Raw genomic sequence first — 17,282 nt, forward strand, 5'->3', positions numbered from 1 at the left:
CTTCTCAGTGAAGTCTCCAGCTTTCTTGTGAGTTGGCACTTATAAGTTCTGTTTAAAATTTATTGTTTGACGGTCCCTCCAGCTGACCTCATGTGGGGCTCACAGGACCCTCTGGGCTTCACCAGGTAAAGCTACCCACAAGCCTGGGCCACGTGTAGCACTTACAGTTAGCGAGGGGACCGAAACACATATGGGGCACATGGTAGGTACTCAATAAATACTGATGAAGTAATACACATGTGAAGAAACGTAACTCAAGCATGTAAAGAAGACCAAGATCTACAGTTAACCTTTGCGATCAGGAACCATTTGGAGAAGAGTCCATGTTGCATTGCTGTTTGCCAGATAGCTGAGTGATCACATCTTTAAGAATCAAAATGATTTTCAGTTTAATTATTTCATATGTAAATCTTTCTTAAAGATAATGCTGGCAGGGCGCCTGGGTGGCTCAGTCGGTTGAGTGTCTGACTCTTGATTTTGGCTCAGGTCATGATCTCAGGGTCGTGAGCTCATGGCTCAGCAGGGAGTCGGCTTGAGATTCTCTCCCTCTCCCTCAGCCCCTCCCCTCCACTTGTGCGGCTGGCATGCTCTCTCTCTCTCTCTCTGTCTCTGTTTCTCTCTCCCAAACAAGTAAATCCTTTAAAAAGAGAGAGAGAGAGAGATTGTTGGCTTTTAAAAAAATTGTGGTGGGGCGCCTGGGTGGCTCAGTCGTTAAGCGTCTGCCTTCGGCTCATGATCCCAGGGTCCTGGGATCGAGACCCACATCGGGCTCCCTGCTCCTCAGGAAGCCTGCTTGTCCCTCTCCCACTCCCCCTGCTTGTGTTCCCTCTCTCACTGTCTCTCTCTCTGTCAAATAAATACATAAAAATCTTTAAAAAAAAAAAACTGTGGTAAAATACACCTAACATAAAAATGATCATTCTAACCATTTTTAAGTGTATACTTCAGTGGCATTAAGAACATTCACATTATTGTGCAACCATCACCACCCTTAAACTCCAGAACTTTGTCATCTCCCCAGACTATACGCATTAAACAATGACTCCCCATTCCCATCTCCGCCTCCCAGCTCCTGGCAACCACCATTCGATTTTCTGTGTCTCTGAGTTTGCCTGTTCGAGTTACCGCATATAAGTGGAATCATATAATATTTGTCCTTTTGTGTCTGACTTATTTCACTTCACATGATGCCTTCAGGCATCATCCACGATGTAGCATATGTCAGAATTTCCTTCCTTTTTAAGGCTGAATTCAAGTCCCTGCTTTTGATTCTTTTGGGTAAATATGCAGAAGTGGAATTGCTGGATCCTATGGTAATTCTCTATTTAATTTTTTGAGGAAACTCCATACTGTTTTCCATAGTGGCTGAATGCTGGCTTTTTAAAGCAGCATTTACTGAAAACCATTTCACCTTTCTCTAGGCCTGTAAGGAAGCGATTCCCGCAGACCCTCCGCTATGTGGCCCCAGACTGTAGGGCCCTTTGTACGCTGTCTCTTTGCTTGTTTTTCTTTTGTCTGTTTGTATGTGGCCAGTGTTTTATTGACAGGCCCCTTTTTCTTCATTGAAGCTCCTTGCTTGTTTCCCGGCATTCAGTTCTGTTCCTCACAGGTAAGGTTGTTGATGAGTTCCGGGCTGATGAACTGAAACCACACGGAGCTAACAATATCCTGCCTCCCCTCACGCAGAAGGGATGAGTTACAGAGAATGCCAAGGGGTCAGTGACACTTGTGGTGGCGTCTCTCCTCTTCGGCCATTCCCTGCGTGTGGTGAGAGTGCTCTCTGCGTGCTCAGTCTCCTCAAACTCTGCGCACGTGGAGAGTTCCACCCCCCAGTCACCTGGGAGGGCGCATTATAGCCCCTCGAAGGGATGATTGCCAGGCTGGCTTAGATCAGCCATGATTCATGCCTTGGGGGTCAGGGTTCTAGTCCCGAGAAGACAGGGTAATGGCTGTTGGCATGGTAACCAGCAGTGTCTGCCCACATCCCCAGGAGAAAGAACAATGCTGTTAGACAGATCCAGCTCAGCCACTAAGGGGACAGTTCCTCCAACACCAGTCTCATGAGGACCCTCCACGAGGTCATTTGATTTCCTTTCCCAGTTCTCCATCTCCCCTATAACCTGTTCTTCATGGGGTCTTGTGACTTTAACATTTTCTACCGGGAAATGAAATGCTAATTGGCTCCTGGTAATGATGCTGCTCCCACCTGCTGGCAGAAACCCAGCCTGGATGGGAGCAAATGTCTACATAGGACACAACTGTCACAACCCCCTGCCACAAAGCATCAGATGTGTCTTCTCCACTTTCTTGATATGGAGGCTGTCATGATCTCATGCAGAGCGAGATTAAGCATTTGGACCCTTCTTAATGTAACTGCCAGGTCCTGCCTCCCCTAGCTAGCTGGGTATTTTTGCACGATCAGCTTTTGTTGGCTCTGCCTTGTGCTGTCCGATGTCATTGTCAGATATCACTGCAGACTGGTTCCCTACGTGCTCTGAGCCCTAGTGATCAGGTTAACTGGGGAAGAAAAGACTAACTGGATTTTCCAGGTGTTTCCATCTTTCCTGAGAAGGGACAGGCTGGGAATTGTGGTCCTCAACCCATTTCACCAGCTTTTGGCCATCAAAAGGGGAAAAGACCCAAGCTGGAAGAATCCAGACTTCTGATCCCAGGTTCTCCTTCAACCAGCTCCCAGAGAGCAGGAGCCGTCTTCTGTGTCCTATAGAGCACCTTCCTTACTGAGTATTTGCCATGAGGGGCTGACCTCACAGCCCTGGGACAAGCCCAGAGCCTGCAGGAGGGTCTGCCCTTTCTCCCCGCAGGGATCAACTACTGTGCGCTGAACAAACCGGGCTGTGAGCATGAATGCATCAACACGGAGGAAGGTTACTACTGTCGCTGTCGCCGGGGCTACACCCTGGACCCCAATGGCAAGACCTGCAGCCGTGAGTGTGCCGGGGCAGGGGGGTTCGGATGGGAGGGCGCGGTTCACACATAGGCCCCAGGCTCGCTTCTGAAGCTGCTGGGTCTCCTGAGAGCCCGATGGTCCGACAGGCTTACTCTTCCTTGCATCAGTTTCATCACCCATGAAATGGGACTATTCGTGCTACCCACCTCACAGATTGGGTTGTGAGGATTAAAAGAACCAACACGTATAAAGCTCTTAGGAAAGTGCTGCTAAATGTCTACAATAGCCAAACTATTGGGAAGAACCCAGATGTCCATCGACAGATGAATGGATAAGGAAGAAGTGGTGTGTGTGTGTATATATATATATATATATATATATATATATATATATAAAATGAAATACTACTCAGCCATCAAAAAAATGACATCTTGCCATTTGCAACAACGTGGATGGAACTAGAGGGTTTTATGCTAAGCGAAATAAGTCAATCAGAGAAAGACAATTATCATATGATCTCACTCATATGTGGAGTTTAAGCAAGAAAACAGAAGCTCATAGGGGAAGAGAGGGAAAAATAAAACAAGATGAAATCAGAGAGGGAGACAAACCATAAGAGACTCTTAATCATAGGAAACAAACTGAGGGTTGCTGGAGGGGAGGTGGGCAGGGGGATGGGGTAACTGGGTGATGGACATTAAGGAGGGCACGAGTTGTAATGAGCACTGGGCATCATAGAAGACTGATGAGTCACTGACCTCTACCTCTGAAACCAATAATACACTATATGTTAATTAATGGAATTTAAATTAAAAAAGAATAGTGCTGTTAAATATTAATAAGCACTATATTAGCTAATATTATTCTTCACTGTTGAGAGCGCTGATTAAGTCAGACCTGCCAGAATCTAAAATCCAAGCATGATCACCTACTAGACATGTGGTCCAGGGCAAGGTATTTAACTTTGCCAAGCCTTGATTTTCCCATCTGTTTAGAAAAGTGGCAATAAGAGCAGTATTGATGTGCTCGAGTTTTTAAGGGGAATTAGCAGGAATTCAGTCTCTTAGCCTGGGCCTGGCACAAGGAAAACACAATGAAAGATAATCATTCATTACGACCACAGAGCCTGGGAGAGTGACCAGTGCGGCTGCAGGCTGGGACAAGAGGCCAAAAGGGACAGACCTCTGAAAGTATGTGGGCTACCACAGAGCTGGTCTGAGGGCGGAGCTGGGAAGTATGGGACTTTTTATGAAGGCTTTCTTAATTTCCTTGTGTAAGAGGCCCAACAGATATCCATTTGGTGATGTAAATGCACGGAAACTTGCAGGCCCTGCCAGCTGGACGGTTCCGTCATGTTTTATGAGACACGGTCTCCACTGGTCCAGGCCAGCGGGGGGGGGGGGGGGGGCACATGAGCACTGTGGTGGGTGCCTGTGACCCTGCTCTGCTGGGAGAGGGGCTCCATGACATGGCCCAGCACAGAAGGGGCCCTTTGTGCGGCTTTCCACCCGGCAGGCCCCACATCTGCTCCAGCTTTGGGGACAGAGATAGATTGTGAATGAGAACAGTGCAGCTGTTGAGCATTTGGACCACAAACTGCCAGAAGGGGAAGTTTCACAGATGAAGCATTAGGTACAGAGCAATCCTCAGGAAAACTTGTGCCCCTCCAGTCTGTAGAGGGAACAAAGTGCCTCCAGTAAGCTTTCTAAGGACTGATCTCGGAGGTCAAAGGACTTTTGAACCAGAAAGTTAGTGCTGCTATACACTTGCTTCTGGAAGTCTCTGAGTCCTGATGAGACGCTGGTGGGGAGCAGGAGATGCCCTGGTAAAGATGAATCTGGGTACATTCTGCCTTCTTCTAGGAGTGTGGGGTCTGCCAGCTGACAGCCCTGGCAAGTGTCCCAGGACAGGCTGGGCATGACCTGGCTGAGCCCACCTGGAGCTCCAGGGGCCATGGCCTGTTCCTCCCTCCCAGCGTGCCTTGGGGGAGCCTAGAAGGGCTCAGAGTGGGGCCAGAAGAGAGTGGGCCATACTGTCTCTCTGGGATCAAATAAGAAAGACCACTTAGCTTCAAGAAAGTATAAACCAAGCCATTTCTTCCTAGGAATTCCCAAAGAAGGCCATGGTATCCTGGTTCCCTCAAGTACTCAGGGAGCCCCAGGCCCTAATGACAGCAAGCCCTTATGAGGTGCACACTCTGTGAGGCTGTGGTGAGCCCTTTCCAGGCACTCACTCACTTTATCCTCACGGTAGCCTTAGGAAGCATCTACCATCGTATCTGAGTATCATCTGAGTAGACGTATCATCTACAGTCCTATCTATTTAAAGACGGGGAGCCTGTGGCACAAAAGGATTAAGTAACTTTCCTGGTGTTCCATGACTGGTTCATGGTGGAACCAAGATGTGAATCTGGGCTTCTGGCTCCTGAGATCCTGCAAGAGTCCGCAGTAGGTGCCTCCAACAGTGGAATGTTCCAGAAGGCACCAGCCCCAGGCCCTTCTGAGGAGTCAAAGAGGCCTGCTTGATGGCCCGGCACAAGGCCTTCAATGTGTCTGCAGTCCCTGGGTGTGCGTTTTCTCCATCGGGGAAATCTGGGAGGCAGCCTGCAGGGCCGTCTGTGGGCGCCGCTCACCACAACTGTGTGTTCACTGCCCTTCGGTGCTCGCTGCCCAGAGGGGCCAGCTGTGCAGCGCTCGGGTGCCAGGATCGGCCACACACGCACGCTGTGGCTCTGGTTTGTTTTCTGAATCTGGGTGTCCTGGGAAGGGGGGTGAAAGCACTTTTTCTGTGTCATTTTCAGAGAAAAATGAAACTATACAATTAATTCTTTCCCAGCGGTACTTAATAAGCATCCCCTCAGCGATTACCGTGTGCCAGCTACAGTCTGAGGGCCTTCCATGTATCAACTCCTCCCCTTCTCACCACATTCCCCTAAGAAAGCAACCATCATCATCCCCGTCTCTCAGGTTGGGAAGCCATGGCCCAGAGGCCAAGCGACTGCCCGGCATCGCCTGGCTAGGAAGTGGTGCAGGTGGGATTTGAGCCCAGCTCGTTTGATGCCACCACCCTCATTCTTAAGCTGTGTGGCTTTGGGCAAGCAGCTGGGCCTCCCTGAGCCTCGCTTTCCTCTCTGAGATGGGGCTCACACCTGCCCGTAGCCCTGAGGACTGCAGATGAGGGAGCCAAGGCCCCGGCACAAGGAGCTGCTGTCGCTAACACCAACACGGGAGGTGTGGACGCTTTGCTTTACTCCTCAAAACACAGAAATGGGAAGAAGAAGAAACAAACAAGGCTGAATTTCCAGAGGCCAGTTGCCCTGGGTAGAATGAAACCTTCCAGCAGGGCTCTTTGTGATGCCAATGAAGTAAATGGCTCCTATGGGCACCCCCCCCACACACACACAGGAGGACGGGTTTTCTTAATGCCCCGTTGCTGATGAGCGCTGTCAGGTTATGTTGTGTTTTCCTGGGTGACAAACGCAGGAGTGGATCACTGCGCGGAGCAGGATCACGGCTGTGAGCAGCTGTGTCTGAACACGGAGGATTCCTACGTCTGCCAGTGCTCGGAAGGCTTCCTGATCAATGAGGACCTCAAGACCTGCTCCAGTAGGTCCCCCTCTAAGCTTCTCTTCTACAGAAAAGCTTTGCAACAGGAGTGAAAAATATGGCTGCTGCAGAGGCGGGCAGTTCATGGTCCTGTCGTTCCTCTGCCCTTTTCTGTGCTCCGGGGAGATGGTGGGAGGTGTCCTCTGGGGACTGCATGCCTTTGAGGGGTGGGGTAGCAGACTTCATGACTTTGTGGGGTGAGGGAGGGGAGCTAGACAAGACTGTGGTCACTTGATTACCATCATCAGTAGCCCAAAGGCTTACTGACGACCTCACCTGGCTGTCTGGCTTTGCAGGGGCGGATTATTGCTTGCTGAGCAACCACGGTTGTGAATACTCCTGCGTCAACACGGACAGATCCTTCGCTTGTCAGTGTCCTGAGGGCCACGTGCTCCGCAGTGACGGGAAGACCTGTGCCAGTAAGTGTTCTGGGTCCAGTGACAAGCGGGACTCGGCACAGGCCGTCTGTGGGTTTCGCTAGGCCTGTGTGAATGGGCATTAAGGCCTCGTTCAGTGCTTTGAGCCCTGGTGCTTCTCCCCCTGCCCCGGAGCTTCCTTCCCCTACTCCCCTCCCCAAGACAGCTTTTTCCTACTTCTACAGCGTGCCTCGGGGTCATGTTGAAGCTGGACAGAGCCCTATTTCTTGCCTTTCTCTTCTCTACCCCTAAGCCGGCAGGAAGTGGTAGCCAGCCTGAGATGCACAGTAATCATCATGCAGACCCCTTGTTGAGTGCTGACTTCATGCCGGGCACTGTGCTAAGCACATGCAGCCTCAGGCTCTGGCAGTATTGTGGAATCTCCAGCCTGTGGTGAAACTGCCGCTCAGATTAAGTAAGGAGCCCAAGGTCAGCCCTGTTCAAGGGGTGGGTTCAGGTTCTGGTCTATGGGACTCCAAAGTCAGTCCTGGGAGAAGGGGAGGCTCCTGAGAAACCTTCCCTCCCCCAACCTCATAATCTATCGGCAGATGGAGAGCTTGGCAGTGATGTTTCCTGGGTACGTATATCCTTGCAGCTGGCCCCAACTCCTGTCCCATTAATTAAAAAAAAAAAAAAATGGCCCTCAGATCTCCCTCTCTCCTTACTCGAGAACATTGTGTTATCTGCCCTGCAATCCCAGTGGACTAAGGTAAAGACTGAAAAAATAGTCATTTTGACAGAAGGCGTCAGAAATGGAGGGAAAGGACCATAGTCTTCCTTTCCCACCCTGCTGGTCTTTCTGGTTATAGGGCTAGCTTCCCTGACTACTGATACAATGGTGGCCACAACCTATGTTATCCACCTTTTAATATTGTCCATTCACAGGGGCGGGCGAGCTAAGGTGCGCCCCTCTCTGCAGACCATGAAAAAATGTTTCCCTAGCTTGCGATAGATTCTGGAGTCTCCGTGAATGGGTTATCCCTGTATGGCTGGCAGCCTGCTAGCTGCGTCCCGGACGGCTACTGCCACCAACACCGGAAGGGTGTGGGCACTGGGGACGCAGAAGGAGGGTGGACGTGTGGAATTGCATCTACATGTGACTGCATGCCAGAGCCAGATGCTTGGTTTTTTTTATTGGTTTGCTTTAATTTTCCATCATCTTAGATCATTCATGCCCTTCCTTTGTCCCCCCGCCCCCCTTACTGTGATCACCATGAAGAGCTGACTATTAGCTGGCTGGAGGACTTCTAAGAAATTCTCACAGCCCTTCCCGACACACACTGTCCCTTACAGCTGCACGCCCCTGTCCCTCCTCCCCCTGGTCCACACGAGTGACGCCACTGACACTTTAAATGTTGTACATTTTCCCATTTGAAGTGCAGTGCAATCAGAGGTGAATTTTGATGTGTATATATTTATATAGGGTTGCGACTCTGAAAGCTTCTGAGATGATCAGATAGGTCAGAATTATCCTCTGGGAATGGTGGTACCTAAGAAATGAATTTTACTCACCAGCCAATACATAGGCATTGAACTGTTCTAATTAAAGGCTGTCTGTCTGCCCTGGGATGATTCAGCCTGGCTGCCCTGTCCTGTAATAATGGCCTTTGTTTTCAGCATGGCCATCGTTAACTGGGGGCTATGTTTCTCAGCTCTATGCCAGATGACAAAGAGCCTGACCACATGACTCCAAATTTTTGGGAAAGCCTGCTGGGCTGGGAAGGGGGGAGCCTGCTGGGGGCCAGCCAGGCCTGGCTCAATGTGTAAGGGTGTCCTTCACCCTTCAGAAAGGCAGCCTCCTCTTAGAGCCTTGATAGCAGATGGCCTGAAGAACACTTCACTCACTTTCCAGAAAGTTCTCTGAAGCATAGAGAGCAGACCCATGTTCCCAGGGCCCTGGAAGTAAGTGGGCATTGTTACCCCCATATGCCTGCAGGCACCTTGGGCTCTCCGGCCTCTGGGATGAAGCCCATCATCCCTTCTTCATGTCCTTGGCCCCCAAACTGTGATTGTAGGTTCTCCCTAGGAGCCTTCTTGCATTGGGGGGTTGATGCACAGACTGGAGGCTAAGGTGGGGAGGGAAATGGAGTAGTCTCTTCTACAAGCTGCAGCTGAGAGACCTCCTCCCCTCGCTAGCTCCTGGTGATTTCCCTGAGGTAGACCTTTTACAAGGGAGTCCCAGCATCAGAAAGATTCCCCAGGCTGGATGTGCACAGAGCACACTGCCCACTGGCCTGCCAGCTCCTGGGGCTTGAGACTGGGTCTTGTTTGGAGTCAGAGTCCCCAGGCCTGGCCCACAGGAGCTGCTCAACAAGGTTCATTGAGTGAGTGAGTGAATGGTCAGAGACCACCTGTCTTTTTCTCCTGTGACACCTGGCACAGACTCCACTCCCTACCCAGCAACCTTCAGTGGCTCTCCACTGTCTCCCAAAATAAAGTTCCAGTTGCTTTTCTCAATTTGGCAGTGTCAGAGAACCCCTTCCTCCACCTCTTGAGCCCCACCCCAGGTCTTCCACAATCCCTCTTCCTCAAGAGGGTAAGTCCCATTATTCTCTGAGCGGCCACTGTACCTCCACCCTGTCCTTTCTCCACTTAGCACAGCCTTCCTTTCCCAGCCTTGCAGACAGAAACCCCGCCTGTGGATGATATTCCCCGTGGAGAGCTTCCTGCTGCCAGCCAACTGGGACCTCCTCTTCTGCCCTCTCACTCCGTGGTACCCTTTGCACAGATCTGAGAAATAATGTGGCAGAGCCAAAAGAATACTGACCTAAGAGCCCAAAGACTGGGTTTAAATCTTGTTGCTTCCACCCTGGGCAAGAGAATTGACCCTTTCTGGATCTGATTGCTCAACTGTCAACTTGGGACGATGATTTCTGCCTCTCTGTCAGGGTTGCCAAGTGGCACAGGGAGAGACAAAAGTTGAAGTGCTTTGGGAACTTGTAAACTGCCCTAAACCCTAAGGTACTCTTTTGTGGTCTTTCCTCCCACCGTTAGACTGCCCTGCATTGAGGAGAAGGCTGAGGTTGCACTTTGCCTTTCTGCCTGGAGACCTACTTCCCAGGGCTGGGCCTGCTTCAGTTGGAGCGGCTCTAGAGATGGGCCACCCTGGGAGAGGCCAGACTCATGATCCCCCAAGGCAGCTGTCAGTCTCTGGCAAGGGCAGGATGCTGACGGGAATCTGGGCCACAAGCCACAGAGCACTGGGAATCCTAGTCCAGCCACCACAGGCTGTGGAGGCCTGTTGGGGCATGATGCCCTCCAGCTTGACTTTGAAAGGCAGAAACAGCCCCGAGCAAGGCAAATGGAGTGTTGTAATCTGCTCAGGCTGCCATAACAAAACACCAGGGGTTGGGTGGCTTAAACAACAGCAATTTATTTTCTTACAGTTCAGGAGGCTGGAAGTCCAAAATCAAGGTGCCGGCAGGGTCATGTTCTGATGAGAACCCTCTTCGTGGTTTGCAGATGGCTGCCTTCTTACTGTGTCTTCACATGGTGCGGGGGGGGAGGGGGGACGAGAACAAGCTCTAAGGACCCTAATCCCATCATGGGCTCCCCACCTCATCTAAACCTAATTACCTCCCAATGACCCCACCTCCAAATACCACCACACTGGACGTTCAGGCTTCAACATATGAATTTGGTAGGGGGAGGGGGACACAATTCAGTCCATAGCAGGGAGTGAGGGGAGAAGACCACCTTCACCCTCACCTACTCACATTACAGGAACAGAAGGAAGCTTCGAGGTCTTCCGTTTCTTTTGTGGGAAACAAGCACAGGAAGGAAACTGGCACCTCAAGCTGGCCCCGAGGGTCAGTGGAAAGGTCAAGACTAGAACCCGGGTCCCCTGTTTCAGGACCTTGTGCCCAGAGAGTGAGGTGCCCTCTAAACGGACGTCTCCGTTCAGCTGTTTTTTTGGGTCGTCTGAGCAAAAGCCATTACAGAGTTAGCAAATGATTGGCTGCTCCTAGTTTTATTATAGGAAACGCCCGAAAATGGTGTAATTCCATCTCTGGGCCCTCGTTACCCTCTTGGCAGGCCACCTCCGGGGCTGGGTCGGTTTTAACAACCTCCTACGTGGAGCCGCAGACTCAGGATTGCCGTCTGTCATCACCCAGAGGTGCGAGTCCGTGGAACGCATGAGCCTGGGATAGCTGTGCCGCAGACCCCCGTGACTCATGGGGTGTGGGATCCAGATGGGAGCGCAGCAGTCCGTCAGCACGTGGGGCGGCCACACGTGGGTCCCAAACACCCCTGCTCTGTCCTCAAACCTGTAATCATCCTGATCACAGATTGTAGATCCCACTCAGGACAGGGGTTGAATGAAAGCTGTGGACCTGCCTCCCTTAAGGAGGAAAGAAAAGGATTCTTCTCCTGGAGGGAAAATGTATTCTTCGTGCATCCTGAGATTTTCATACCTCCTCTCATCCGTTTCATTTAAGTGCTGGTTGCCAGTAGTTGGTCCTCACTCTCGTCTCTGCGTTTGAGTCTGGGCCCTTCCTTAAGCTCTCGGTCCGTTTGCTCTCATTCTCCACAGGTATTGACCCTGTACCTGCAGAGTTCTGGGCACATCGTGCTGGGCACTGGGCCTCTCTGCCTGGGGTTGATGCCAGTTCCGTTTCTGCCCTGACAGGGTTTCAAGTTTCTCAGGGAAGAAAGAAATTAAAAATCTTTCATGTGATGTGGGAAGAAGAAGCGCGCAGGAGCATGGGGCAGAGGGACCCTCAGCTAGTCCAGAGAAAGTTTCCTGAGAAAGAGGTGGTTGATCTGACATCTGGAGATTGAAGGAGTGAGCTAGCCAGAGATGGAGGGTATGATGGACTGAACGGTGGTGTCCTCCCAAATTCGTATGTTGACATCCTAATCCCCAAAGCTGATGATATTAGAAGGTGGGGCCTTGGGGTAATTAGGTCATGAGCGTGGGGCTCTCATGAATGGGATTAGTGGCCTAATAAAGGAGATCCCACAGAAGTCCCCCCACCAGTCCCTTCCACCATGTGAGGAGACAGGGAGAAGTCTCCAGCCTGGAAGAGGGTCCTCACCCAACCTTGCAGCCTCCAGAGCTGCGAGCTATAAATTTCTGCTGTTTACAAGTCACCCGTCTATGGCATTCTGTTATAGCAGCCAGAACAGCCTAAGACAGAGGAGGCAGAACTTCCCAGGCACAGGAAACAGCATGCAGAAGCCCAGAGAGTGAGTGCGCTGGGTGTTGAGATTTGAGCGCCAGAGGGCAGCAGGTGAGAACGGGACCTGGAGGGGCAGGCGGGACAGTTCACCTACAGCCTTGAGTTACATGAAACTGTGTGGAGGCCCAACCTCCCTTGAGGAAATGATTTTCTTTTGTCTTCTGAGAATCTCCTAGCCTGAGTAGACTCTGCCGAGCGAGGATGGCCACCGCAGGTGCCACTGGACCAGGAAACATGAAGGTGGTAGATTTGTGGTCTAATCCCAGCTCTGCCCCCAGCACGGCTGACGCAGTTCACCTCTGCCGACTCAGAGACCTTGGGAAGGTCACTTCCCCTCTCTGGCCATCTGTTTCCTCAGCTCTAAAATAAAGGGTTGGATCAGTCAATCTACCGGGCCCCTTCCAGCCCAAAGACGAGGCTGGTGCCTGGCACAGAGCAAGCGCTCCAGAAACACTTGCTGAATGGATGAACTCCTTGCTGGGGTACCCACCATTCTACCTGGGCTGAAGGCGCCCCATGATCGTGAGTCAGGGATGGTGGCTCCCACTGCCCGTTAGGGAAACACTGAAGTACTTTCCTGCAGGGGAGTATCTGGCTCTGGGCGGAAGCTGACTCCAAGTTGGTTTCCAGACTTGGTTGAATAGGAAGCAGCCAGAACCTGTGGTCAGGAAGCTGACGACAGTACACCTTGGGCATTTTCTAATTTACCACATGTGGTTCCTTAACTTATGAGTGACCCAGAACATCCCGGATAGGCAGGAACTGGACATTTTGCTGAGCAAATATGAAGTGTTCACTCTGCAAGGCTGGTGTGGGGGAGAGAGTGAGGACCACCCAGCATCCACCCTCCACAGGGTTCTCACTTAAAACATCTGCACATGCAACTCTTTTTTAAAGATTTTATTTATTTATTTGAGAGGGAGAGAAAGAGAGCACAAGCTGGGTGGGGGGCAGAGGGACAAGCAGACCCCCTGCTGAGTGTGGAGCCTGACATGGGGCTCCGTCCCAGGACCCTGAGATCGTGACCTGAGCTGAAGTCAGATGTTCGACCAACTGAGCCACCCAGGCGCCCCTGCACATGCAGCTCTTGATGTTGGGGTCATGAGTTCAAGCCCCACACTGGGTGTAGAGATTACTTAAAAATAAAATTTTTAATGAAATGATAAAATAAAATCTTAGGGGCACCAGGCAGACTCAGTCAGTAGAGCATGTGACTCTTGATTTTGGGATCATGAGTTGAAGTCCCACGTTGGGTACAGAGATTACTCAAAAATAAAATCTTTCTTTCTTTTTTTTTTTTTTAAGTAGGCTCCACACCCAGCATAGAGCCCAATGCAGGGCTTGAACCCATGACCCTGAGATCAAGACCTAAGCTGAGGTCGAGTCAGATGCTTAACTGACTGAGCCACCCAGGTGCCCCTCCCCAAATAAAATCTTTAATAAAATAAGAAAAATAAAGGGCGCCTGGGTGACTCAGATGGTTAAGCGTCTGCCTTCGGCTCAGGTCGTGATCTCTGGGTCCTGGGATTGAGCCCCGCACCAGGCTCCCTGCTCAGCAGGGAGTCTGCTTCTCCCTCTCCCTCTGCCTCTCTCCTGCTCATTCTCTCTCTCTCTCTCTCTCAAATGAATAAATAAAATCTTTTAAAAAAATAAAAATAAAAAAATAAAACATCTGCACAAAACCCCTGGGTGGAGGGTCCGGTTACCCTTAATTTTCAAAGTAGAAAACTGAGGAAATGTTTCCTTTTACTCACCAGATCCGGGGGTCCTGGGATTGAGTTCTACGTCGGGCTCCCCGCTCGGTGGGGAGCTTGTTGTGTATCAGGCATTACACTGGGGATTGCGAGATGCAGGAGGGAAGGGCGGGTCCAGTGAGTGTGTGGTCTCTTGATCAAAGCCCGTGTGAGCACAGCCCAGTGAGGATGCAGGTGAAGACCCAAACCAACACCTGACTCCCTTTTCGGTGACAGCAGTGATATTATCAGAGGGGTGGATTCCAGCTGCTTTGAGGCCCCACGTGGGGAGGTGCAGGAAGACCTCAGGAGATGGGGAGGGGGGAGGGTGAAGAAGGAGAAGCAGAGGAATGGCTGTGTAGACCACGGTGGTGGGAGGGCCCCTGGCTGGATACTGAGGTACGCACTGAAAGACAGTGCTCAGAGCTGGGGGGAGGGTAGGCCAGATGAGGCTGCAGGGATTCTGTCTTTTCTGAAGACTCTGAGAATCTCAGGCAGAAGGAGGAAGGGATGTGAGAAGATTTGCATTTTGGAAAGAGGACTTCGGACGAGGGGAGGGAATGGATTGGAGGGGGTAAAAGAGAGTGTGTGGAAACCAGTTAGTAGACGATGCAACAGCCCAAGAGAAAGACAGTGGTGTCTGGTTCTTGATGGTGGAGGCACAGAGCATCTCACCGTTGGTAGTTTATTGGAATCACCTGTGGGGCTTTTAAAGCAACCAGATGCCCTGGCGGTACCCTAGATCCCCTGAAGCCGAGACTGTCTTACACTGATGTAACCTCGTTAGAGGACAACTTGGAAATATTTATCAGCTTTTAAATGTGCGTGCCTTTTAACTAGGCATTTCTGCTTCTGGATATTTATCTTTCAAATATGCCTTCACATTGTATGTAAAACTATATGCACAAGAATATTCATACAATAATGTTCATAATAGTAGAAGACTAGGCACCACCTAAATGCCCGTCCAATAAAACACTGATTAAATGATGGTGCGGGCTTTAAAAGTAATGATGTAGAGTGTCAAAGGTGAGAGAGAAGCAAACTTTTCATTGTAAATCCTTTGTTCCCCATAAGAATTTTTATTTAAATTTTAGCTTATTTTTAGAATAGGTAAGGGGTTGAGGCGCCACGGTGGCTCAGTCAGTTAAGCACCTGACTCTTCATTTTGGCTCAGGTCATGATCTCAGGGTCATAAGATTGAGCCCCAAGATGGGGAACCTGTGGAACCTGCTTGAGAGTCTCTCTCTCCCTCTCCCCCGCCCCTCACCCCATGTGCACATGCTCTCTCTCTCTCTAAAAGAAAAAAAAAAGGAATAAGTAAGGGGTTTACATGGTTTTACATGGTTTAAGAATCAAAACAATATGAAGGGCGCCTGGGTGGCTCAGATGGTTAAGCGTCTGCCTTCGGCTCAGGTCATGATCCCAGGGTCCTGGGATCGAGTCCCGCATCGGGCTCTCTGCTCCTTGGGAGCCTGCTTCTCCCTCTGCCTCTCTCTCTCTCTCTCTCTGTCTCTCATGAATAAATAAATAAAATCTTTAAAAAAAAAAAAAAAACAATATGAAAAGACATACATTAAGAAGCTTTGCTCCCCCTATGGCCTCCCATCCCATTCCCTACCTCCCTTCCTATCAGTAGCCAGCCTCCAAGATGGCCACCAGTGATCCCCATCTCCTGGTAGTCACACACTTGTATAGTTCCCTCCTTCACTGTTGGTCTGTGTGGCCGATAGCATACGGAAAGAACCATGGCCTGTCACTTCTCAAGTTAAGTAATAAAAGACACTGTGGCTGCCATCTTGAGCACTCTCTCTCATTTCTTGGATCATTTGCTCTCGGGGAAGCCGTGTTATAAGCTGCCCTGTGGAGAAGCCCACATGCTGAGGAACTGAAGCTTCCTCCAGCTAATAGCCAGTGAGGAACTGAGTGAGGCCGGCCAATAAAGACGTGAGTGAGCTCAGAAGTACATCCTTTAGCTCCAGTTGAGCCTCGAGATCACTGCAGCCCCAGCCGACAGCTTGACTACAGGCTCCTGAGAGATCCTGAGTCAGAACTCCCCAGCTAAGCCACTCCTGGATTCCAGACCCCAGAAACGGTGTGAGATAATAAATGTTGTTTTAAGCTGCTAGGTTTGGGGGTAACTTGTTACACAGCAACAGATAACTAATACCATTTTCATTAGTTTATTATTTATCCTTCATGTTTCTTTATGTGAATAAGAGCAAATATAAATATACATTTTTATTTCCTCCCTTTTTTTACCTACACAAAAAATGGAGTACTGTATATACCCCTAGTCTATGCCTTTTTTTTTCTTTTTTTCTTTTTTCTTTTTTTTTTTTAAGGTTGGATTTTTTTTTTAATTTTATTATGTTATGTTAGTTCTATGCCTTTTTTTTTCTTCACTCAATGATACTTATTGGAGATTTCATATCTTTACATAGAGAATGTTCTCATTCTTTTTACAGCTGCTTAATTCCCTTGTTGTGGGACACTTGGGTTGTTTCCCACTTGTCATTATTACAAAAGTGCTGCTGTGAATAACTTGAAAGTATATCCCTTCCTATGATACGAGGTACCTGTAGGAGAGAATTCCTGAAGTGAGGTTGCTGGGTCAAAGGTACATTTTGTAACTTTGGTAGATGTTGCCAGATACCCCTCCTTAGGGGAGATATGCCCTTTAATGTGTTTGAATTTTGAATCATCTGCCTGTTCTGCCTTTAAAAATATCTCTGCCGGTGATTCTAATACTCATGTGAGGTGGAGAACTCACCACTGCTCTACAGTCAACTGATTCAATGCTCTGAGGGAACAAGGAGGGAAAAGGTTAAAAACCAAACTCTCCACGTGCTTTAAAACATGCACCCAATTGGGGCACCTGGGTGGCTCAGTTGGTTAAGCAGCTGCCTTTGGCTCAGGTCATGATCCTGGGGTCCTGGGATTGAGCTCTACGTCGGGCTCCCTGCTCGGTGGGGAGCCTGCTTCTCTCTCTCTCCCTCTGCCCCCTCCCCCTGCTTTTGCTTGGACTCGCTCTCTCTCTCTCTGTCAAATAAATAAATAATCTTTAAAAAAAGGCATGCACCTAATAAAATTTCAAACAGCTGCTAATGTGAACACTCAGGAGAACTCAGAAACTGGGCTGGGAGCTCCTGTGATAGTCTGTAGCCAAGGGTGACGTGGACAGTGGCTTTGGGCTCAGCAGGCTCCTGATAAAGGAAAGCAGCACCCATCTGCCCGGTGCAGGTGCAGATCACCATGGTTCAGGGTCTGTGTGGGAAGACTCAGCCACTCTTCTCGATGACAGCCTGAGATGGAGCAAAGAAGACAGGACAGGGCATGGGGGAAAGAAAGGGTATGCTGGGTTATGGCTTGCCAAGGCTGGCCGGAAAGAGTTATAGCTGTTTTATTATGTTGGAAAATGGAGTATTCTTAATATA

The 17,282-nt window shown here is 49.9% G+C and overlaps 1 protein-coding gene across 2 annotated transcripts in view; it reads left to right on the top strand.

Moving 5' to 3' along the window:
- Positions 1 to 17,282, top strand: part of MATN2 (matrilin 2) — a 128,699-nt gene that overhangs the window by 93,678 nt on the left and 17,739 nt on the right. For both annotated transcript variants that reach the window (XM_032421582.1, XM_032421581.1), the window contains exons 8-10: positions 2,823 to 2,945; positions 6,391 to 6,513; positions 6,810 to 6,932. In XM_032421582.1, coding sequence (XP_032277473.1) covers positions 2,823 to 2,945; positions 6,391 to 6,513; positions 6,810 to 6,932 — 369 coding nt within the window. The remainder of the gene's footprint in view (positions 1 to 2,822; positions 2,946 to 6,390; positions 6,514 to 6,809; positions 6,933 to 17,282) is intronic.

Source organism: Phoca vitulina, unplaced genomic scaffold (genome assembly GCF_004348235.1).
Source record: "Phoca vitulina isolate PV1807 unplaced genomic scaffold, GSC_HSeal_1.0 scaffold25, whole genome shotgun sequence".
Taxonomy (NCBI): Eukaryota; Metazoa; Chordata; class Mammalia; order Carnivora; family Phocidae; genus Phoca; species Phoca vitulina.